Genomic DNA, 24,129 nt, shown 5'->3' on the forward strand with positions numbered 1-24,129 from the left:
AGGATCAAACCTGGGTCTCCTGTGTACAAAGCATGCGCTCAGCCCATTGAGCTGTGTCTTTGCCCTATTTTTCTATTTTTTTGAACAGCACACTAAAATACCTCTTTGCCCAATGACAATAAAAAAGAAAAGCACCTAGAGATTTCTAAGATATACTTATAGAAGATTTCAACACATTCTATTAGGAAAGTAGTTAAAATTATAGGTGAATATGTACTATTCAGTTGGTCAAAATGGTGGGAACAACACACAATTTTTACTCAAATTCATGTATCACTGACATTATTAAATAAAGCATCTGTATTAAAATTACTTTAACCTTTAATACTTTTTAGAAGTCTTTATAGACCAAATAAAAAAGTATCAAATAAATGGAAGATAATAAAAAAGCCTGCAATTCTTCTTTCAAAAGTATTTTTTAATTCAAACTAGATACTTTAGCCCACTGAAGACAGAAACATAGCTACTCTCAACTAGTTAAAACAGAAATATTACAAGAAATGTGGGCAATATAGTAGCATGAAATTATTCCTTTTAAAGAAAGACTAAGAGAAAAATAAAAAATTATTAATGCTCATTATATAATTTAATGTTACATAATACCATACATAAGTATGGTATGTACCATGTAATATAATTGCAAATAATACATCCTGGTCCCAAATCTTCCCACTCAGGGAATGCTTATGTCCGCCACTAAATAATAAAGACTGCATAGAGTACTACTTGAACCCACATTATACTAAGCATGAGATTGAAGTTTATCCTTTTAATTTATTATATATACTTTTAGGGACCATACCCAGCGGTACTCAGGGATTACTCCTGGCTCAATGACCAGGGATCACTCCTGCTGGGACTTGGGGGACCATATGTGGTACCAGGAATTAAACTGGAGTCATCCACATGCAAGACAAGTGACTCAATTATTTCTAGGCCCCCCATGAGGCCTAGAAAACATAAAATAGGCCTTAACAAACATAAAATAACAAGTCAGCATTTACACAAGGTAGTCCCAGCTTTCCTTTCCCAAAATGACAAGCATGCTGATAAGGGAAAGGAGAAGAGAAATGAATCATCATTTCAAATCTAGGGAATACAAATAATGGCACTGTCTAAGTATCACAATATTTTTTTTTTTATCAAACAGACATAACTGGGGCAGACATAGGAGAGGGATGTTAATAATTAGGGAAGGTAAAAATGAGGGTGGACACTTGATTTATTTATATTCTTAAAAGAAATCAATAAAAATAATGAATAGCCCTTGAAAGTAAAAACTCACTGAAGATACTCTGAATTTCAATTAGGAATAAGAAATATAGTCATAGTTCAAATGATTGTATTTGATAAGTATTTTCTATCTAAACCATATAATCCTCTTAAAAAAAAAACAACTCTAAAAACCTAATAGCAGCATTTGGTACTTACTGGTAATGAACCCAGGATGGTCCCAGCGTTTTCTTGAATTGAGCAAGTCCTACAATATCAATATAAATGAGCTCAACAATTTTGTCGCCTACAGTTGGACAGCCTGATCGGTTTCCAACAACCTTCTTCATTATTCTAGAAAAGGGCAAAAGCAAGAGTGGAAAACATTTACTTGACTATATTACACTTTGTGACTTTGGCAGGCAAACAAACAATCTAAGAACTCGTGGCAGTGGAGCTACCACGGCCCTCCCAATCCGCAGTCTATGCACTGACGCAAGGTCTACCCAGAGGCCTGACTCGGCCTTTTCCAAAACTAAATATGGGTAAACAAAAACAGCCTTAAAACTAAGGCTGAATCTAAATTTATCCACACCACCTAGCGGCTCTGAGCTCTTAGAGAAAGTACTTAATGTCTCTGAACTTTTCCTCATCCCTAAGTCCAGGATGGAAAACTAGAGAGGAAATTATACACACACAATAACAATCTCTTAGGAATTTTTTTCGGAGGTTAAATGAGTTATTGACATGAAAGGGCCTAAATTTTTCTAAATATTCAGTGGCTATTAATTATCCCTACAGAGCTCACCCTTATTATTTCAGCTTTTCCTCACCTAAATATTTTCAAATTCTACGTCTAAAGTATAAATTTCTTAATACACTGTCTTATTCTATTTCTGAATATTTTCTCTTGTTAAATGTTTCTTTCTGACTAAAATGTAACTGGCACTATAGTTTACCCTCCTTTCCTTCATCCACTCATTCACCCACCCATCCATTCAAAATCACATCTGCATTTATAGCAACATACTGGATCATATACCAACTTCATTTGTGAGAGGAAATGACTAATGACAGAAAAGCCAATTCACAAAGAAACCAGAGCCACAATCAATGTCTATCCCTACTCACCAATCCTTCACCAAATTATTGGCATTCTACCTCAAAGGACAAGAGACACAGAGGACTCACTCCTACCGCTCTCTTAGAGATTAAGAAAGAACTACGTTTTGCATAACCAACGTCCTCCCAAGAAATGTCACTTTTCTTTTTCTATAAAGGGCCAGAGAGTAAAACTTCCATCTTTGCCAACTACATATTCTGTCACAACAAATACAACTCTGCCATGATAGAATAAGATTCTGAATCTTATAGAATAGAATATTCTATCTTATAGATAGAGTAAGAATAAGATAGAAAAAGATTCATCTGTAATATAAGAACCATGGGTGTGGCTGTGCTTCTAAAAATCTTTATTAATAAAACGTGGCAGAGGACCTAACTTGATTTTCTGAGTGACACTTTGCCAACTCCTTGTCTACCCTGTATTCAGTGGTTCCTAAACTTTTTGCAAACTGGAACTCTCAGAAGGCATCAAAAGATACATCTGAAACTTCTCACATTTTGCCATTGAGTATGGTCTTCATTCATGGTGCTTATGGCTGCCCTATACTAAATTAATAAAGATCTGTTTAATCCTAGTTTACTAAGGGATTTTATAGTTTTTAAATAATGAATTATGTTTTAATAAATAAAAAATGGTATGTCTGTGTGCAGTCCCCAAAGGCTGTGAGTTAATTAGCCTGGGATACTAGCTGGGCCTGGGTATCTAAAAAGGTCCCCAGCAGCTTATAATGGTAGGCAGGTTTGGGATTTACTGCTTTAAGTTCTTTCCACCACTATCTTCTTATATAAAGTACATCTGCCTTCATACTGCTGCTTAAACACCTCTATAGACTTTTCTCTTATGTAAAAACTGGTAATTCTGACCATACAAAAACTTCCTATATTTGCCTGGTAGGTCCCAAATATACCTTTCCTGACTGTGGAGCCTCATTGCCCTCATTGCCCTCACAGCCCACCACTGTTCACACATTTATCAGTTCATTCATTCATTCAACCAGTTACTCATCTCCTTATTTATCTGTTCAATAAATTGTGAGGACAGTGTGTTAGGTACTACACTAAATACTATATATAGAACAGTGAATAACATTCACAATTCCCAAACTTTCATTAGTACTGAGTGTGATTAGCACCATTAATATACTAATAAAGATTAGTGTATAAAGTGTCAGTCAAATGAGGGCAACTTCTTGAGCCCAGATGGTTCTCTCTGAATATTCCAAAGCCACAGGACTAGCTCATAGAAAACAATGGCAGAATGACTGCTAAATGTGCAAAAGTATATCCTTCCCAGATCATATGTTCTAAGTGTTTCAATGTAAGCAAGAAGAAAAAAGGCATCAGGAGGCAGCATACCACAGGGATACAGTTGGTGATTGAGGTTCGCAAACTCTCAGGGTTCTATAGCTCTGAGAATATCTGGTATAGGATACGGTAAAGAGGATGGGTTTTAATGTCAGATCGATGCAGGACTCAAATCCTCACTTTCCCCAGCATTCTGTATGTGACCTTGGACCATTCATTTTTGGTTTGAATCTCAGTTTCTCATCTTTAAAAGGTAGGTAACCTCTTTCTGGATTTGCAATGGACTAAATAAAATAAAACATGCAAAGCTAAATCATTTTATAAAACATGTAAGGCACTTAGCATTTGGTTCAGAGTAAGTCCTCAACAAATGTTAGCTGCTAATAATAATCATTCATATTATGTACGTTGTAGCTATTAAAATTACTGGGATATAATTATTTACTATAATTAAAGCTCTCATCATTGTTTCAACATATGGAACCATTCAATCAATGATGGCTATAATGTCATATGTATTTCTCTCACCATTAATTGGGTATATACTTTGATAAAAACAAGTAACATTCCTTAATGTCAAAAAGTAACATCCCTGAATGTCAATAAAGCAGAGTAAGATGGGACTAGATTGTTCAAAAACAAACTGCCATGTCTAAAATGTCTATCCAAGGTATATTTTCTAGAACATTTGACTTATTGCAACATGATAACTTGGCTGCTGGGTAGAAAGTCTCAGTGGGCTGTTATCCAAAAGGAGAGAAGAGAATTTGAGCATGCCTGCTTAGCTAGCTCTGCCAATCTAAAAGGAATTAGGAGAAGGCTGGAGAGAAGCAACTTTTAGTAAAAGAGAAAACCCAGATAGAGTTAGTAGACTCTATTTAACTCTCCTAGAGCTAATAGCTGAAAGTTGACTAATTGAAAAAGGATGGGATCAGGGCTTGCAGAAAATTTATTCTATCCAAATTAAATTATAAACAGGAAGCTACCCTGTTTTAAGATTTAGAAAGCCTGATGTTGAAAAGGGAAAGGTATGAATTTCAGCAAGAGACAGGGAATTAGGAAAGTCAATAATGTTTTTGTGCTGCAGATGTTAGAAGCACCTGTAACAGCAAAGAATAAGCTCCTTAGTTTGAATTTTCTAGCATTCATTTATGAAGCCTCTGGAGCCTGCAGCTACAATGAAAACATATTATCCTTTTCACAGTGTATGTATTTAGCTCCTGAAAATAATCTTATCTCCTGTTTAGTGAATTATCACTTTCATTTTCCTCCACAAGAAATTATACACTAATAGAGGGCTTTAGAAGTTTACAATTTCTTTTTTGTATTCTGATTTTAAAATTGAAAAGTAATCTCCTTACTCCTTGAGCTCAGCCAGTGAAGCTGAAATCCGAATGTCATGGCCCAGTAAGTACAGAGATGTAATTAAATCACTCCACTGAACTAATTCACCAAGAGGGCCACCACTGAATGCTGTCTCTGCAATCTTAAATCCAGATTCCTTCGTCAGGAGTCCCAGATGAACGAGGACCTGGAAAAAAAACACAAAAGAGGTATATACTGATTCCCACTGAATCAAGTATATGCTCCTCAGCAGCATACCAAAAAGGCATCAATCAATTGTAGTCATTTTTATGCTGTAATAAAATCTCAGAGTGGAATAAACCATATTTTTAGATGATAAAACGAAAAGAGGAAAATTTTTTTTCATGATCATTTCAGTAAAATCAAGTTACTTGGTACACCATGAGTGTTAAGTATGAACAAACAATCCTGCCTTTAAAAAGCATGACTGGGGCTAGAGAGATAGGAGACTGGTAAGGCATTTACACACATTGCTGACCCAGGTTCAATCCCCAGCATGCTTTGTGGGTCCCCTGAGCATCAGCAGGAGCAATTCCTAAGTGCAGAGCCAGGAGTAAGCCCTGAGCACATCCAGGTATAGCCCCAAAACAGAAAGAAAGAAAGGAAGAAAGAAAGAAAGAAAGAAAGAAAGAAAGAAAGAAAGAAAGAAAGAAAGAAAGAAAGAAAGAAAGAAAGAAAGAAAGAAAGAAAGAAAGAAAGAAAGAAAGAAAGAAAGAAAGAAAGAAAGAGAGAGAGAAGAGAGAGAGAGAAAGAGAGAGAGAAAGAAAGAGAGAAAGAAAGAAAGAAAGAAAGAAAGAAAGAAAGAAAGAAAGAAAGAAAGAAAGAAAGAAAGAAAGAAAGAAAGGAAGGAAGGAAGGAAGGAAGAAAGAAAGGAAGAAAGAAAGAAAGAAAGAAAGAAAGAAAGAAAGAAAGAAAGAAAGAAAGAAAGAAAGAAAGAAAGAAAGAAAGAAAGGAAGGAAGAAAGAAAGGAAGGAAGAAAGAAAGAAAGAGAGAAAGAAAGAAAGAAAGAAAGAAAGAAAGAAAGAAAGAAAGAAAGAAAGAAAGAAAGAAAGAAAGAAAGAGAGAGAGAGAAAGAAAGAAAGAAAGAAAGAAAGAAAGAAAGAAAGAAAGAAAGAAAGAAAGAAAGAAAGAAAGAGAGAAAGAGAGAGAGAAAGAGAAAGAAAGAGAGAAAGAAAGAAAGAGAGAAAGAAAGAGAAAGAAAGAGAGAGAGAAAGAAAGAGAGAGAAGGAAGGAAGGAAGGAAAAAAGGAAGGAAGGAACAAAGGAAGGAAGAGAGGGAAAGAGAGGAAGGAAGGAAAAAAGGAAGGAAGGAACAAAGGAAGGAAGAGAGGGAAAGAGAGGAAGGAAGGAAAAAAGGAAGGAAGGAACAAAGGAAGGAAGAGAGGGAAAGAGAGGAAGGAAGGAAAAAAGGAAGGAAGGAACAAAGGAAGGAAGAGAGGGAAAGAGAGGAAGGAAGGAAGGAAAGAAAGAAAGAAAGAAAGAAAGAAAGAAAGAAAGAAAGAAAGAAAGAAAGAAAGAAAGAAAGAAAGAAAGAAAGAAAGAAAGAAAGAAAGAAAGAAAGAAAGAAAGAAAGACAAAAAAGAAGGAAGGGAGGAAGAAAGAAAAACAGAAAAATAGGGAAAAAAAGCATGATGATTGAAAAAGTCAAAGTGATAGGAAAGGAAGCCAGGACAATAAAATCTCTAACAATTTTGGGCTCTCTTTCACAGATTAATATTTTTTAAAAATGCAAGAAAATTAAAAATGCATGCAAAACATAATATAGTTAATTTCTATATACTTACATGTAACTCCAAAATTATTAAATCATGACAAAAATCTTCATTATTATTTTTGGGTGATGTTCAGTGGTGATCAAGAGTCACTCCCAGATGTGTTCAGGGGACAGGATTGAACTTGGGTCTGTGGTATGCAAAGCATATTCTCCAGCTTTTCAGCTCTTTGTGGTACTGACAAATCTAAATATATGCCCCTCAATCTCTCCCAGCCCCTCCAATTTGTCTCTAGACATTTTACCTTTGTGTCTATAAACATTTCAGTAGATTTTCTAAAAGAAGTCTTCAGTGTTTTTTTTTAAAGCCATAATATTATCAAATCTCTGTAAAAGAGCTACTTTCAATACTGAGGCAAAATTTGTATTTCCTCAACTGTGCCTATAGTTTTGTTTTCCTTTCATTGCAACTGTACAAGGAAGGAGTCAAATAAAGTGCATCTATTATAACTGCCTCAGAATCACTTAGCTTTCTTCAATCTACAGTAGTCCTTGATCTACCTGGGGGAAAAGATGAACAATTTATTTGTCCAACAAACTGGGTTGAATTTTCACAAGAGTCTCTCACACTCTAAATTTTTGCTGATTACATAACAAATGCTTCTGTTCCTTCTACTTATGGCAATTTAATAATTATAGCTCCACAAATAATAAAATTCATATTTAGCTTTTTGATAATACTGTGATGAGATGCAATGTATTTCTATTAACAGGAACAAATGTCTGGGTATCTCTCTTTTTGTGCTACCAGCAATTGTTAGTGATTACTAAGTAGATCAACTAATCCATTACGGGTTGCAAAATGATAATATCCTACCATTGCTTCTGCACTTACTAGCTGGACTATTAAAAAAAGTAACTATATCTTATCAACTTTGTGGATACTCCAAGATATAGTTTACTAGAACAGCCTGATTTATTCTTTATTCTTTCTTTTTTACATGCTAGTTCTCACAATAACAATAAAAATGTATAATACTCTAATAATGATCAAAGAGATTTTTCCTTTTGATGTGTAACAGTGTTTCAATACATTGCAGTTAATAGCTTTCCTGATTACTCAACTCTCTCTGTTGAACAACGGAAGGTCCTTTGATTTGATATCTAAATATTTTATTCAGTTTTACTAGTCGTTGATAGTTTCTTTGCTTACAGGTATAACTAGATGTTCCAAGTTTATCACACACATATAACCATATCCATCCACCCCCACACTTGGAGCCCCAAAAAAACTCTTCTGTCTCAGAGCCTAAGTCATTTTTCCAAGAACCTCTTATAAATTTAGAGATACATGTCTAAGGCTTAGATAATTCTAGTGTATCACTTTTTATAGGTGTTTTTGGTAGTCATAGCTGTAAAATTTATTTTCAAGGATAAGACAAATTGTGTTCATATTGGCTTTTTCAAATCCAACCAAGGATTACAATATCTTTACATAACATAATACATCTTATCACTGCTCCTTCCTCTCTCCCACACTAAAAATTCTACTTCTTAAGGACACAAACATCATTACTCATGTGCTTTATTCCAAAACATAATGGAATCAGAATAAGAATACTTATATGAACATCAAGCACATAAGTAACAATCATTTCAAGATTATTTTCTGCAGTTTTTCATTCCTTTGCTACCCCATCAGAATGACTAAATGTGGTGTGTCCTAATGTCACAAAGTTATGTTCACTTAGAGTAAAACCAGATATGTAGGAGTTAATTGCCTTATTTTTTTGTGATTTTCCAGTATTGCTTATTTTTATAAAAAAGTATATTCAGAAATCTAGTTTTTCTACCCACTGACTTCAAATCTTCCTTCTCATCTTTTTTTATTGTATAAAATATACATAATATAAAATTTATCATGTTAACTATGTTTAAGATTATACTCCAGTGGCATTATATACATTTATGTGATTAGCAATGATTATCACTCTCTTTATTTTTGATTTGATAATTTATCCTTTTATCTTAAAATATGAGCAAGTATATGCCTATATCTAAGTAATTGTATGTTTATATGTGGTATCTGTATTGGCAAAAAAAATTAATTCTGTGCTTTTAAAACTTAATGTTCACTATTAGCCATCTAACCTTTCTTCAGAAAACAATGTCCTAAATATTACTGTATAATTTTATATAAAAAAAAACCTTTTTTATTTCTTTTTGGGCACATTACTGGTGCCTGATCGAGCAAATCAATGAACAACGGAAGACAGTGCTACAGATAGTGCTTTTTATTTCTTTTAACAGCACACTTGGATTTTTAATTATATACTCTTCCTTATATTTGATGCCAGCATGCCAGCTGCTGTCTCATCAACTCAAGGAATAGACGCAAAGCTGACCCATCAAACTGCGAGTGGGGTTTTATAAACATATTTGTATTTTCTTTAACAAGGATATCTAATTAGTGAATGAGAAACACAAGGCTGGTTTTCATTTACTTTTAGATACAGGAGCAGACTGTTTAAGTTTCTCTGTTGTTCTTCAGAAGAACAGCTCATCTAAAATAATGAAAACTTTGTCACTTTTAAAGTGTTAAATCTTCCATAATCGGGGCATTCTAAAGGGGTATTTCCATGTGTCTTCATATGACATGAAAGTAAACGAGCTAAAGTTAACTTATAATATTTATCTGTCAGAAAGCACCAAACTGAAGAGTAATGGAATTCTCCCAAATCAAAAATATGGATAAATACCCAAATTCAGAAATTGTTTAGGAATTTTTAACAGGTTCTGTTCAGGAAAGTAAGAGCTAAAGCTTCCAGACCTCATTGTTACAATCAGATGGTTCCAAGGGAAACCTTACTGCTGTCATTTTGCTCTGCTTCAGCCAAGAAAATGGGTGCCAGTGCCTGCTAAACTGGGGAAAGGAAAACCCCAAAATGGCAGAACAAGAGACAGAGCAGATTCATCCTGAGGGGACAGAGACTTCGAGATATGATATTTCTCTCAGTCTTGTTTCCAAGCAGAAAAGAAATTTAAAAAGACATTAAGGGTATACAGATAGGAAAGAAAGAAATCAAGCTCTCACTATTTGCAGATGACATGATTCTATACCTAGAGAATCCTAAAACCTCCACTAAGAAACTCCTAGAAACAATAGACTTGTACAGCAAAGTTGCAGGTTATAAAATCAATACCCAAAAATCCATGGCCTTCCTATACGCAAATAGCGTATAGGAAGGCCAGAGGAAAGTGACATTAAAAAAAAAAATCCCATTCACAATTGTGCCCCAGAAGATCAAGTACCTAGGAATCAGCCTAATTAAGGAAGTAAAGGATCTCTACAAGGAAAACTACAAAACACTACTCAATTAAATAAAAGAGGACATGAGGAAATGGAAACATATTCCCTGCTCATGGATAGGAAGACTTAACATTGTCAAAATGGCAATACTCCCCAAAGCACTATACAAATTCAATGCGATCGCTATAAGGATACCCATGAAATTCTTCAAAGAAATTGATCAAACACTCCTGAAACTCATATGGAACAATAAACGCCCACGAATATCTAAAGCAATTCTTGGGAAAAAGACAATGGGAATCATCATCCTCCCCGACGTCAAACTTTACTACAAAGCAGTAACAATTAAAACAGCATGGTACTGGAACAAAGGCAGAGCCGCTGATCAATGGAACAGGGTGGAATATCCCCACATGCAACCCAAAATATATGATCATCTGATCCTTGATAAGGGGGCAAGAAATGTGAAATGGAACGAGGAAAGCCTCTTCAACAAATGGTGCTGGCATAATTGGACAGCCACATGCAAAAAAATGGGCTTAGACATCGACCTAACACCATGCACAAAAGTCAGATCAAAATGGATTAAAGACCTCAACCTCAGACCACAAACCATAAGGTACATCGAAGACAAGGTCGGCTAAACCCTTCACGATATTGAAGTTAAAGGTATCTTCAAAGATGACATGGAACTAAGGAATCAAGTAGAAACAGAGATAAACAAATATTAAACTAAAAAGCTTCTGCACCGCAAAAGACACAGTGACCAGAATTCAAAGGCAATCTACACAATGGGAAAGGATATTCACCCAATACCCATCCAATAAAGGGTTGATATCAAGGGTATATGAAGCACTGGTTCACCTCTACAAAAAGAAAACATCTAACCCCATCAAAAAATGGGGCGAAGAAATGAACAGAAACTTTCTCAAGGACGAAATATGAATGCCTAAATGGCACATGAAAAAATGCTCTTCATCACTAATCATCAGGGAGATGCAGATCAAAACAACTATGAGATACCACCTCACACCACAGAGACTGGCTCACATCCAAAAGAACAAAAACAACCGATGTTGGCGTGGATGTGGGGAGAAAGGAACCCTCCTACACTGCTGGTGGAAATGTCGACTGGTTCAGCCCTTTTGGAAAACAATATGGACAATTCTCAAAAAATTAGAAACTGAGCTTCCATTTGACCCAGCAATACCACACCTGGGAATATACCCCGGAGAAGCAAAAAAGTATAATTAAAATGACATCTGCACCTGTATGTTTATCGCAGCACAGTTTACAATAGCCAGAATCTGGAAAAACACCGAATGCCCAAGAACAGATGACTGGCTAAAAAAACTTTGGTACATCTACACAATGGAATACTATGCAGCTGTTAGAAAGCATGAAGTCATGAAATTTGCATATAAGTGGATCAACATGGAAAGTATCATGTTGAGTGAAATGAGTCAGAAAGAAAGAGACAGACACAGAAAGATTGTACTCATATGTGGAATATAAAGTAGCAGAAAGGTATGAGCTAGCAATGATGCAACCTCTGGCAGAAAGCCCTCTGGACTTAGTCACTAAAATACTAAAATACAGAAACCTAGAGCCTCACGGCCGCTACTGTGGCCACACGACCTCATATCTCCTCATTCTCAGCAATGGAAAACAAATTATCAAATGCTTCTTTTCCAGCAGGTCTGACTCTTGGGGGGAAACTCCAAACAATAATAGTGAGTTTTTTTTGTTTGTATGTAATCAAAGTAAAGTGAAATTTATCAACTACACAGGCGGGGTGGGGGGTTGGAGGGCGGAAGGGTGGCGGAGAGGTTTACTGTGGTTCTTGGTGGTGGAATATATGCACTGGTGAAGGGATGGGTGTTCGAGCATTATGTAACTGAGACTTAAGCCTGAAAGCTTTGTAACTTTCAACATGGTGATCCAATAAAAAAAAAAAATTAAAAAAAATAAAAATAAAAATAAAGTTATAAATTTCAAATAAATTTTGAAAATATATATTCGTTAAAAAAAAAGAAAATTTCCATCTAACTTAACTGAATTAATCAGTGACTTACTTTCTTCCTTTTTCTCTTTTCAAGATTCTGCTTTTCTGCCAGAGATTTGACTGCCTGGATCCAAGCATCAGCCATTCGCCGTATCCGAAGTCGCATCCACCGGAATTCTTCATGCTTTTTCATCATACTGTAGAGAATATTAAAATCCGTACGGATTTCTGCCTAGAAACAGAAATTTAATAAAAATGAACAGAAGATAAAAAAGTCAATCAGAAAACATAACAGTTTTCCTAAGGTAACCTTTGAATACCCAGAAAAGATAATCAATTAGAGAGAGGACTTCAAGAGTGAGGCTTGGCTGCTTGTGTTAGCATCCCAAGAAAGCAAACTCAAGCAAAAGTCCCAGCTGCTGATGTGCTATGAAAGACATCATTAAAAAATTAGACATTTAGGAAGGCAACCCATTTGCTGCAGAGCCCTGGGCTGTGTTAAAACTGTGCCTTTTTTGTTTTTTTTAAAAAAAGGAGAGTGTGTTTGTTTTACCTTAATGTTTGTTATATTTTAAATTTTCTGCACCCAAATGTATTTGGCCTTTGAATCTACTTCAGGGCAACAGACTCCTGGGAAAACTGAAATCCACCCTGCCCCAGGTCTTACACACTAGCCTATTACTTAGCAGACCTCAGAGAATGGTGCAACCAATCAGCTGATGCTACCTTGTTAACTGATTTGGTCACTCAGATTTCCACTCGACTAGGGGCAGAAGGTCTTCACCTTATTACTATTTCAGATGACAGCTGGCATTTTTGAAGCTTTCACTTATATCATTTGGCATTAGACCCACATCACAAGCTTTAGGTTTCTAAAGTCACTTACCAATGAATTATGATCAGCTTCTTCATTGGGATTTTTTGCTCTCCAAGGTAAATGAGGACACCAATTTTCAACCTGGAAAAGATAAATCAGAGATACTAAGTATGCTTGTCCATCTTTAAATTAATTGATATGTGCACAAAGCCTTGAGCATTGTTACTGGCATACAGTGAGCACTATGCTTAGTGGGTTATTACTAGTCAGACTCCCAGGCTTTTTGCTAACAATCCTGATACAAGTGTCTCTTAGGTGAAGCAAAAACATAAAATGTCCCACAGAATATGATTACACTTTCTATCTGTCCCCAAATTACTCTATACGGACTTACTCCTTACTCATTTATTCCACACACTCAGGCCAATGGGGGAGTCTTAGGCTGGAAAGTTGAAAGATTTGAGCACTGCCAGAGGGGAATGACAATAAAAAGGAACCTCTGTGATGATTTAGCAAAAGGACAGGAACAATTCATTATCTGCCTTGTCCTGTCTGAAGAGAAAACAGCATAGCATTTGAACCACATAACTTAATCATTTGTCTCAGAATTAGGAATGCAACTGATATTTTAAGGTTAATTGATCAAAACTTTTCCTCATTTTCTGGCTGTTCCCTTCACACTATCTCAGGGAATAAGGTGATAAAACCAATTGGGGAAAGAGATAAAAGGAAAAAGGAAAAAAACAAACACAAGAGAAAATGTACAATGATTTGGGAAGATGGATTGTTCTGTCAATGCAGGGAGTTTAGAGGACTGTGGGGAGGAGAAAACCACCAGGTTTGACAAGAATAGCTTTGACAATGCTTACCCGAGAAAATGAGGAAAATAAGTAATTTCTAGTGTAGGAAAGACAGAGAAAATGTATTGAGAAATATTGATGCTCAGGCTTTCTGCCAAAGTTGGTCACACAATTCCAAGAGAGCAAATTACCATTACTAATAGAGAAGAAGACCATTAAAGCTGGCTAATAAACAGCTAGTTAAGAGACTTTTTGCTATCATTTTTTTTTTGTGAGCCTATAACAATGAACAGAGATAGAGGGAGGGGATGTCCTTGCAGGGCCATTGAGAGGGGAGGGAGAGGTACATGGTCACAGCCGTCAGAAGAGAGTGGACAGCAGAGCAGAGTCTGACAACACAAACTGCCCTGGAAGCATTTCCGGAGGAACAGGACAGTTTCACACTCCAGAAATGATAGGTACCTCAGGGACTTGAGAGTTTGGTACACGTTTGTAGCAATAAAGTGGAATTACAGTAAAATAAGTTAGAGAAATATTTTGGTTTTCTGGTACATATAAGTTATGTTTGCATGATATGTAGTTTGTTTACTATGCAATAGCAATTTTTCTAAAAGAATAATTCAGGGGGTCAGAGAGATAGAACATGAGTTAAAGCACTTGGCTTGCTAAGCTGTTAATTTCTGGCACCATGATATCCCAAGCACTGTCATGCATGACCCCAGAGTGCAGAGCCAGGAGAGTCCCTGAGCACTGCCAAGTGTGACACTAATCAACTCTGCACCACCCATAGATATAGCACTAATAAACTCGCTCTTCAGTATGCAAACCTGCAAACCTCTAATTTGCTTTCTGAAAAAAAAAAAGAAAAAAACCCAACACCCTCTCTGCAGAGTGTAATAAAGCAAGACATGCCTTTATTCTTTTTTATGAGCTTTTAAAAAAAATCTATTTTTTTATTATTGAATCACCATGAGATACAGTTACAAAGATTTCGTGGTTGAGTTTTAGTCATACAATAATCGAATACACACCCCTCCATCAGTGTACATTTTCCACCACCAATGTCCCCAGTATCCCTCTTGCCCCGCCCCGCCCCCACCACCCACACCCCTGCCTCTATGGCAGACAGTGTCCTTCTTACTATCTCTCTACCTTGGGGCATTATGGTTTGCAATATAGATACTGAGAGGCCACCATGTTTGGCCCTTTTTCTACTTTTAGCACACATCTACCATCCCAAGCGATCCCTCCAACCACTATTGACTCAGTGATCCCTTCTCTATCCCAGCTACATTCTCCCTTAGCTCATGAGGCAAGATGCCTTCATTCTTAATGAAAGAAGTTGTTTACTACAGTAAAAGAAAACCCCAAAACCAAAAAAAAAAAAAATCCTGGTAAATTGACACTGAGTCATGTGGCACTGCCAATGATCTGAAAACAGAGGCTAGCAAAGCTTGGGGGAATGCGAAACCTTTCTATAGAAGTACAATATTCTCTTTTTTCTTGTTGCGAGAAAAAAAAATCAAAACTTAGTATATCAAAGTATACTATTTATATGAACGACTTCAGAGACTAAAAATGATTCCCCTTAAGAAAAGCTGAAATGGTTTTACTCATAAAAAAAATGAAAGAAAACACTGCCTTGGATGCCCAAGTCTATTTACAGAGGTCTTGCAGCAAAAGCAGCATAAGAGATAGTCTGTGGAATGCCACAAATGAGAATCCACGGAAAGCAACAAAAAAGAAATCAATGGAGATGCTTCCAATGCCCCCAGCAGCACTAAAGGGCTTGTATACTTGGGCCGGATTGAACAATTTCATTCAAATTAAAATTTGGTGATGAATTTGATAATGCCTATTTTTGGGTTGGGGGAGGAGGAGGTCAAGATCAGTGGTACTCAGGAATCACTCTCCTAGTGGTGCCAGGGGGACTGGGGGACCGATGCAGTGCCAAGAATTGAAACTGAGTTGGCCATGAGCAAGGGAAGCTCATTACCCCTGTTCTGTATCTCTGGCTACATAAAGCCTACTTTAACCATGAAGGTATCGAAGGGATTGCAGTACTGACTGAGGAACCTTCAATTCCACCAAACATGGGATGGGGCTGGCGAGTGGGGTGCTGACCTGAAATTCATCTCTAAGCAACCACATGCACATAGCTGTATACCATGCAACATCTCCCCATGCAGAGCATGGTAGATAAGCATGAAATGAAACTGTCCGTAAAGAAAGTCAGCCCGAAAGAGAGACATTAGGGCGACAGATAGTCAGAGAATACAGTCCCTCCTTACTCTCTGTCCTCAGAATAGCCTTCCAAAATGCACTCTGATGAAAATGCAGTCCAAGGCGATCTTCTCAAATATACAGCTTCCCTACACAATTCTCAAGCCTTTAATTCCTCTTTGAATCTCATCGTTTATCTCAGTTCTTGTTACTCTAAATCACTGGATAATACTTGTGAGGCATCAAGGGCATCCCAGGAAGTATGGAAAGTGGAGTCAGTCTAGTTTGGCTTTTAGCAAGAAATTTCCCTGCTAATGGAAGAAGAATCAATTATGAAAATCCTGGCACAATCCTCGAAGGGAGGCTTTGTAAGGTGGCTGTGCTGGTACACAGCGATAAAATAAATAATAAGATAATTAAATCATACAAAAACCAGTTACTCCAGAGGAACAGAGAGGGGGAAAAATTCTCTCTTTCTGAAACCTCGGAGGATTACCAGGATTGGAAGAAAGCCAGCACTGGAAATAACTCCAAGCGCTCAAACAAATGTGCCTCAACTGAGCAACATTTTCCTAACTAACAGCATCATTAAGAACCTGCAGGGATAATCTTGCTCAAGACTAATAATTCAACCTCCTGATCCTTAACTTTGTTTCCACCTGATCTACTCAGTGTCCTGGGTGAGTTTAACACCCCCCACATAGCATCCTACCAATAAAGCTGGAGCCCAGGAGTCCACTATATTCTTGATCTGGAGGCATGTCTACTTCAGACATTCCTGCCATCTTTCCTGGCTCAGAACCTGGGTGTCCTCTTACTCCTAGTCCTCCTCCGACCATCTTCTCAGCAAGCTTTTGCAACCATGTCTCCAGGCCCTCCTGTTTCCTAGCGTCCTCCTGCCTTTATTATATGAGCCAACAGATTATGCTCTTCTTTTATGACTAATGAAGTATTTCCATGCTGTGGATCACTGACAAAATTTCAGGCTGTATTTCTTAGGTAGTAAGTGAAACTAAAATTAAATGGGGAAAAAATGCATCTCTGGAGCTGGAGAGATAATTTCAGAGTTAAGGTACTTGTCTTCAACCTGGTCCATGTAGGTTCAGTCCCTGACACTGCATAAACTCCTCTGAGAACAGTCAGGAGTAAACCCCGAACTCTGCTGGGTGTCCCCCTAATGTCTCTCAAAACAAAAGCCCAAACCAAAAAAAACCCTCAAAATGGAAAATGCACCTATGAATGATCACTTTCTAGGTGCTTTGCATTTTTTAATGCTAATATTCACATATGTTCTGGAGCAATAACATAGCAGGTAGGGCGTTTACCATGCATGCGGCTGACCCGGGTTCGATTCCTCCAGCGCTCTCGGAGAGCCCGGCAATCTACCAAGAGTATCGCACCTGCATGGCAGAGCCTGGCAAGCTACCCGTGGTGTATTCAATATGCCAAAAAACAGTAACAACAAGTCTCACAATGGAGACGTTACTGGTGCCTGCTTGAGCAAAATCGATGAAGAATGGGGCGGCAGTACTACAGTGCTACAATATTACATATCTGGATTTTTTCTGATGAACGTTATATATTTTTGATAAAGTTACCTATCTTTTAAGTAGATAGGTAACTTTTCAAATATCTAGTCAAATATCTATATGAGTATATATATTTATGTATCTAGTCAAATATTTAGTCAAATATCTATGTGAGTATATATATTTATGTATTCATTTACTTATGGTTTACAGTATATAAGTATAGGTATATATGATATATATTATATATAATAAGTATATTCACATGCTTATGGTTTACAGTATATATCTCTTGAAGGGAAACAAGCAAACTTGTGTATTATCAGTGAATCCTCTGAAGTTTGTTTCTTAACATGGGTACCTTCACCTGGGTACAAATGTGGAAAAGATGGCTGGATGGAAGAGAGTTTGGTTTGGAACCTGCTACAGGAGCTCACAAGGAAGCAGCCCCTGCTGCGTTAGCAGCCAACAGGAAAGGTATCAACTTGCTCTTCTCTCAGCAGGACAAAATGTGGGCTAGGAGGAAGATGAAGCTTTTTGAAAGCCAAGAACTGTAGAGTGGGGGAAGAGGGCTGAATCTGGAATTAGCCAAAATAAATTCTGTGTACAAGTCTACAAGCAACTCTCTATATGAGTTGAAACCCTGAAAATCTTGAAAGACTTGACTTTCATGTTTCCACCCCTATAAAATGGAGAGCTCCAGTGAGCTCTTAGTAATTACTCTCTAGCTTTGTAAAAGATCATTTTATATATCATCTTGTCAGACTAGGAGATTATTGATCAAAGGCAAAAAGTTGGCTACATATCTATTCATTTGATACCAATTACATAGACATACAAATGTATACACATAAACATATTCTACTGATGACAGACATATCAACTCTAGTTACCCATTAAAGAATATGCTTTTAAAAGAGTTTTCTATCCTCTACCCACACCTTTTCTCCAAATTTCAAAATGGAAATGCAAATCGTAAGAGGTGTCTACACACATCTGTGATTCAGTTTTCTTGCCTGGTTCTTGGCATCAAACACCTGACCTGATTCACATTTTGGAGACAAGCACCAAGATAAACACTTTGTATTATCTCACCTAACAATCCTTGAGCATGGCCATGTAAACTGCTAGTTGGGCAAGCATGGAGTGGACCCACTGCTGGGCTGAAGATCTGTGCCAGCCCCTGCCCTTGGCACTACACAGTCAACATAGAAATCAGAGGTTTGGATCCTGAAGTCCCATGGACATGGCTCAGTGTGCAATAATAAAGTTGTACCACCTAATTCCTTCAAGAGAGGGTTACTCGGTTCCTACTGTGAGTAGGCAGTGAGAGCAATGGCAGCTCCTTGCTTGCAATTCTTGTCCCTTCTGGACTGTACAGCAGAAATGATCACTTCCAAGCCTCGGCTAAATCACATTCTACACTAACTCAGACCTTTAGTGGCTTCCCTGATGCTCAGATAAAGAAAACTCAGAATTTGTACCAAGATCCTCCAGAATCTGACCTCAACCACTCACTTGCTGCCTCACCCACTGGACCCTCTCCAGAACCTCAGTGGAAGTCCATACTCATGCCAAGTCATTCTTATTCTTTTGTTCTGGCTTTGGGCAACATCTGGTGGTATTTAGTCAAACCAGTGTTTGGAGATTTCTCCTGGCAGTATATGTGGGAGATGATTTGGTGCTGGGAATCAAATCTAGGCCTCCTAGAGCATATAAAACCTTTGCTCATTCTACTGAGCTATCTCTTTGGCTTGCCAAGTTTAGTTTTCCTGAAATGGTTACCAGATTTAGGGTAGAAAGGGGATATCCAGTTAAATTAGAATTTCATATAATGACTTTTTAAAACTGTTAAGTGTGTTCTATGCATCATTTGTCATGTTCCTATAGAAATTTGGTTTTGTTTTAGGGCTATACCTGGTGGTACTTGGGGCTTAGTACTGGCTCTATGCTCAGGGGTCACTCCTGGAGGTGGTAGGAGAGCCATACGTGGTGCCCAGGATCAAATCAGCATAAGCCACATGGAAGGCAAGTGAGTGCCTTCACCCCTTTACTATTTCTCCAGCCCCACCTATAACCATTTCTCCTGGACTTTAGTCTGCACTATTTCTCAGCGTCTCCTCAGAGGAGCAGTCCTGGATGTATTTATCTGGACTCTGTAATCTCAGCTGACACTAGTTTTCACACTTTGGAGCACCCACAACTGTGGAAGTTACTTTAAATATTAGTTGAATATTTAGAGTCAGAGGCCCCAATTCCAGTGGAAACTCCTTGAGGAGAGATTTCAATCTTCCTACATGGTTCTGTGGCCCCTGTCCTGAGATTAGTCCTGGCACACAGTAGTATTCAATCATTCTCTATGGAGGAGTAAATGAATACCTCAAAACAACACTTTATTGCAGAAGTTAATAAAGACTAAAGATATTTATTAATTTATTTATTTTGGGGTTGGGGGCCACATCTAGTGGTACTCAGGGTTTGGTCCTGCGCTGAACTCATGAATCACTCCTGGTGTGGCTCTGGGGATCATATCGGGTTCCAGGGATTCAAACTGGGTCTGGCCCCTGCAAGGCTTACCCACCGTACTCTCTCCCCAGCACCAAGAGAGCTGTGATCCTGATATTCTTTGCCATGGATGTATCATTATGCCATTTTCATCATTTCACTGGAAAATCTGAACACACTGAGGTCCATTTTATTTTGATCAAGTAAGGGAAAAAAAATAAAATGAAGACTCAAGGGAAAGCTCTAGACCACACAGGTAGGAGGTAGGAGTGCAGACAGGCAATCAGGCCGTGTGTGTTTTCCAAATACTTACTGCTGCCCCTTCCAAGGAAACAGGAATGTTAGAAACAGAAAGTAAAGAAGCATCTGTGAATAGCAGAGAGCCAAGAATCCTGGGGGGCCGTGATCCATGGTAGATCCCAGGAGGCGATTAGAGAAGACACAGAACTCCAAGAGAAGCTGCAGTAAGATTTCAATGTGCCACAAAACCAGTGGGGTTCTAATGACAGGATATCTCAGTGTCTTAAAAATCCATTCCAAATCATTGTAGGAGGAGAGATGTCAATTTTCCTTTACACAAGACAAGCAGGCAGCAAATGAACTCCTCTGTAGCCAACCAATGCATCAAGATGCTTCTTCCTCCACCCACAGGCACTCTGCAATATGGCCAACCAAGTTCCATTTCACCTACATGTACACAGAAGACACTTCTATAGCCATAATCACTCAATGTACAGACTTGGTGACTTTCTAAAGACCATGGATATGGTTCCCTTTCTCTGTGAATGTACAGTTTTGCCTGAGATGTATATCCAAACTAATACTGCTAAATGATGAGAATAAAGGATGAACAATAAAGCTGTGCCTTCTAATAATACTTGGCTCACTTCATTCTAATTATTTAATATCATCCCTCAAGTATCATATTAAGGAATATTATATTAAAGTTGTTAGTAAGTGCTCAAAAATGCTATTGGCTACATGCCTCAGATTTTAAAATTATAAATTTCACCCCAAATTGTTTTCTCTCTAAGATTATAGACAAAGGTAATACTTGGAAGAAGTTATACTCTTCGTAAAAAGACAAAAAGAAAGCTATCACCGACTCTTTAAAATAAATGCTTCAAATAAAATGACTCATCCAATAAATACATATGGTAGTCACCCCTAGAGCTGCAAACAAAAAAGACAAAATTCTTTTCTGGAGATGGTTTTCCATGTACTTGCTTTCAGGGCTGGAAGCTGATGGCCACTGCAGGACCTTTGCACTTGCTGTCCTCATTGACTTATAAATAGCTCCACCACATACCCACCTTGATTCTCTCTCATATTCTTCAAATCCATGAGCAAATATTCCCTCCCAACTTCTCAGTCAGGCATTTCCTGACCATGCTACCTAAGACAGTTACCATCAGGAACATTTCTTAAACCCTCCTTCAATTTCTATTCTTCCATGGCACCGTTACTATAATCTAAAAGGTATTTTTACTTTTTTGAGGGACACAAAGGTCTGTCCCTCTCCATCAACCATAACCCTAACAAGGAATCTTCATCTTTCTGATCATTGTGACATCCTCTGCCTACCACACCATGATGTCTAGGTACTGTTCTCATTGACAAGAACAGAGAAATGGCAAATTCCAGGTCTTTGGCACTTGTCTGAAATACACCTGGAACATCTTTGAATAATACCCAATAGAAAAGAAAACTATTAAAAAATCATCAGTCATCAAGCCTGAAGGATGGCTCAGTGGCAATAAGCACCTGCCTCAAAAGCCTGAGGCTGCATGTTCCATTCCCAATGCTGCTGACAGGCACAGGTGAGGTCCCAGAGCACTACTGTTTGGGACTTCTGGTGCTGCAACAACGTGCAAAATCTCTGGCCCATGGCAGCCAGGTGTGTTCCATCCTCGAGACCAGAATGTGCATGAGTAGCCACAGAGGGGTTAATTTTTAGTCAGAAAAAAAAAAAAAACTGGAATAGATGGAATGTGTGTGTGTGTGTGTGTGTGTGTGTGTGTGTGTGTGTGTGTGTGAACTCACAGCTGCTTCTTCTGTCTTCTGGAAGGAAACACAAAACGAGAGCCCCATAACTCCATGCCATTGGACTCTGCGCCAGGCTGTTTTCACTCAGGGCATCCCAGAGGGGGGGTGGGTGAGAGCCCTCCTCGCCCTGAGGGACCCAGCCCTGGCAGTCTACCTCCACAATCCAACTGCCGCCATGTTCCAGGCCACTTTTCACATGCTCAGGCCAAGCCTCAAGCATGAGCAAAGTCCCACAGGACCCAGGTAAGGTAGATCTTTGTGATCTTGGACGCTGGGCTCAACGGGACTAAGGAGCAGAGATCCTCTGCCTGCTTTCCCCACTCGCTGGTGACCCAGGGGTCATGCCCATAAGCCACCTCCTGCCAGCACCAGGTAATCTCCTCATCAGCCATCCTCCAGAACTCATGGATGCTTCTCCCGGAAGGGAGCATAAAATGAGGCCCCATAACCATGCCACCAGACTCCGTGCCGGGCTGTTTTCACTTAGGGTGCCCCAGAGGGGAGTGGGTGAGAGCCCTTTCCACCCCAAGGGACCCAGACCCAGCAGCTGACCTCCACTACCCAACCGCCGCCATGCTCCAGGCTGCTTTCCACACTCGGGCTGAGCCTCACGTATGAGTGAACATATTCCTGGACTGTGCGGCTGCGACACATCATAAGAAACTCCCTACTCATTTTCCATAATTACCACACCATATTTGATGGGGTTCAGACAGCAGACAACAAATCATAGAGGGATATGTGTGTGTGTGTGTGTGTGTGTGTGTGTGTGTGTGTGTGTGTGTGTGTGTGTGTGTGTATGCCTTACTGGGAACACCTGTAAAGGTGATTAGCGGCCACCCCCAAAGCCTCCATCCCTCTCGGAGAGCCGAACAAGCTACCAAGAGTATCCTGCTTACAAGGCAGAGCCTGACAAACTACCCGTGGTGTACTCGATATGCCAAAAGCAGTAACAATGATGCTCCTCATTCCCCTGACCCTGAAAGAGCCCCCAATATGCCATCAGGCTACACTAGCACGCAACAGGGACTAATGGAGACGTTATTGGTGCCTGCTCAAGCAAATCAATGAACAATGAGATGACAGTGATACAGTGATACAGTGTGTGTGTATACATATATATGAGTGTGCATGTTTCAATTATTTCATAAATGATAAAAATTATAAATGATAGAATTTAACAAGCATACAAATAAAATATCAGTCATAGGAAATGACTCTAGGAAACTTACAGAGTTAAAAAGAAAGGTCTCTATAAATAAGGAAACTTTAATGAATGAAACAAGCCAGGCAATAATCATCAAGGGCTGCTAATACCACAAAAGAAAAAAAACCAGTATTGCATGTCTCCTGATAGAAGTACACAATACCATCCATGGAGCGATTCTGCAGAAATATATTATGTCTTATCTGATCAATCCTTATCCATCAATTTATGGAAAACTCAAGGAATAGGGAACCAGATTATTCAATGCAGGAAAGCAATCAATACATTTCAGAATATAAGATTCTCTAAGGCTGATGAAGTTTCTTCAACAAAAAATTACAAGCAGAAAAGGACACGAAAGCCAAACCTAAAATTAAAGAGACTTAAGCATGATAACTTCTGACCCTTATTCAAAACCCAGTTCAAATAAATAAGCTTCCATTTAAAAGAATGACATGGATATGCATATATTAACCAAATCTATAATATCTAATTTTAGATGTGAGAAATCACTAATGATTATGACAAGATTCATGTTTTAAAATAGTTTCTTTTAAAGATATATATTGATCTTTAAATGTACATTTAAGATAATCTTTTAATGTACATTTAAGAAACATTAAATGTAAATGGTGATCTTTTGGGATACATCATCAAGGGATATTGATGCATTTCCTGATGAAAGTTTAGAATTTCTTTGAAATAATGAAAAGGGTAAGCTAAAAGAAATTAGATTGACCGTAAATTGATAACTGTTACATCAAATCGTGGGCATAAGGGTTTTTTTTTTATTGCCCATTCTCTTCTTTTATATATGTTCAAAATTTTCTGTTTTTAAAAAAGTTTGACATAAAAACTTCATTTGATTCGTGTACAAGATAGAAAGAAAGCAAGAGTTAAAAGACTGCAATGAAACCTCAATCTGCTGCATTATTCCAGGACACCAAGTGGTATTGGTTTTCTTGTTTGT

The 24,129-nt window shown here is 38.1% G+C and overlaps 1 protein-coding gene across 3 annotated transcripts in view; it reads right to left on the bottom strand.

Annotated features, from left to right (window-relative positions):
- The window catches only part of MGAT5 (alpha-1,6-mannosylglycoprotein 6-beta-N-acetylglucosaminyltransferase), a 384,102-nt gene that overhangs the window by 120,988 nt on the left and 238,985 nt on the right, over nt 1-24,129 (bottom strand). For all 3 annotated transcript variants that reach the window (XM_055122917.1, XM_055122916.1, XM_004616498.2), the window contains 4 exons: nt 12,919-12,990; nt 12,103-12,264; nt 5,004-5,173; nt 1,432-1,566 (listed from right to left, as the gene is read on the bottom strand). In XM_055122917.1, the coding sequence (XP_054978892.1) occupies nt 1,432-1,566; nt 5,004-5,173; nt 12,103-12,264; nt 12,919-12,990 (539 nt within the window). The remainder of the gene's footprint in view (nt 1-1,431; nt 1,567-5,003; nt 5,174-12,102; nt 12,265-12,918; nt 12,991-24,129) is intronic.

Source organism: Sorex araneus, chromosome X, assembly GCF_027595985.1.
Source record: "Sorex araneus isolate mSorAra2 chromosome X, mSorAra2.pri, whole genome shotgun sequence".
Lineage (NCBI taxonomy): Eukaryota > Metazoa > Chordata > Mammalia > Eulipotyphla > Soricidae > Sorex > Sorex araneus.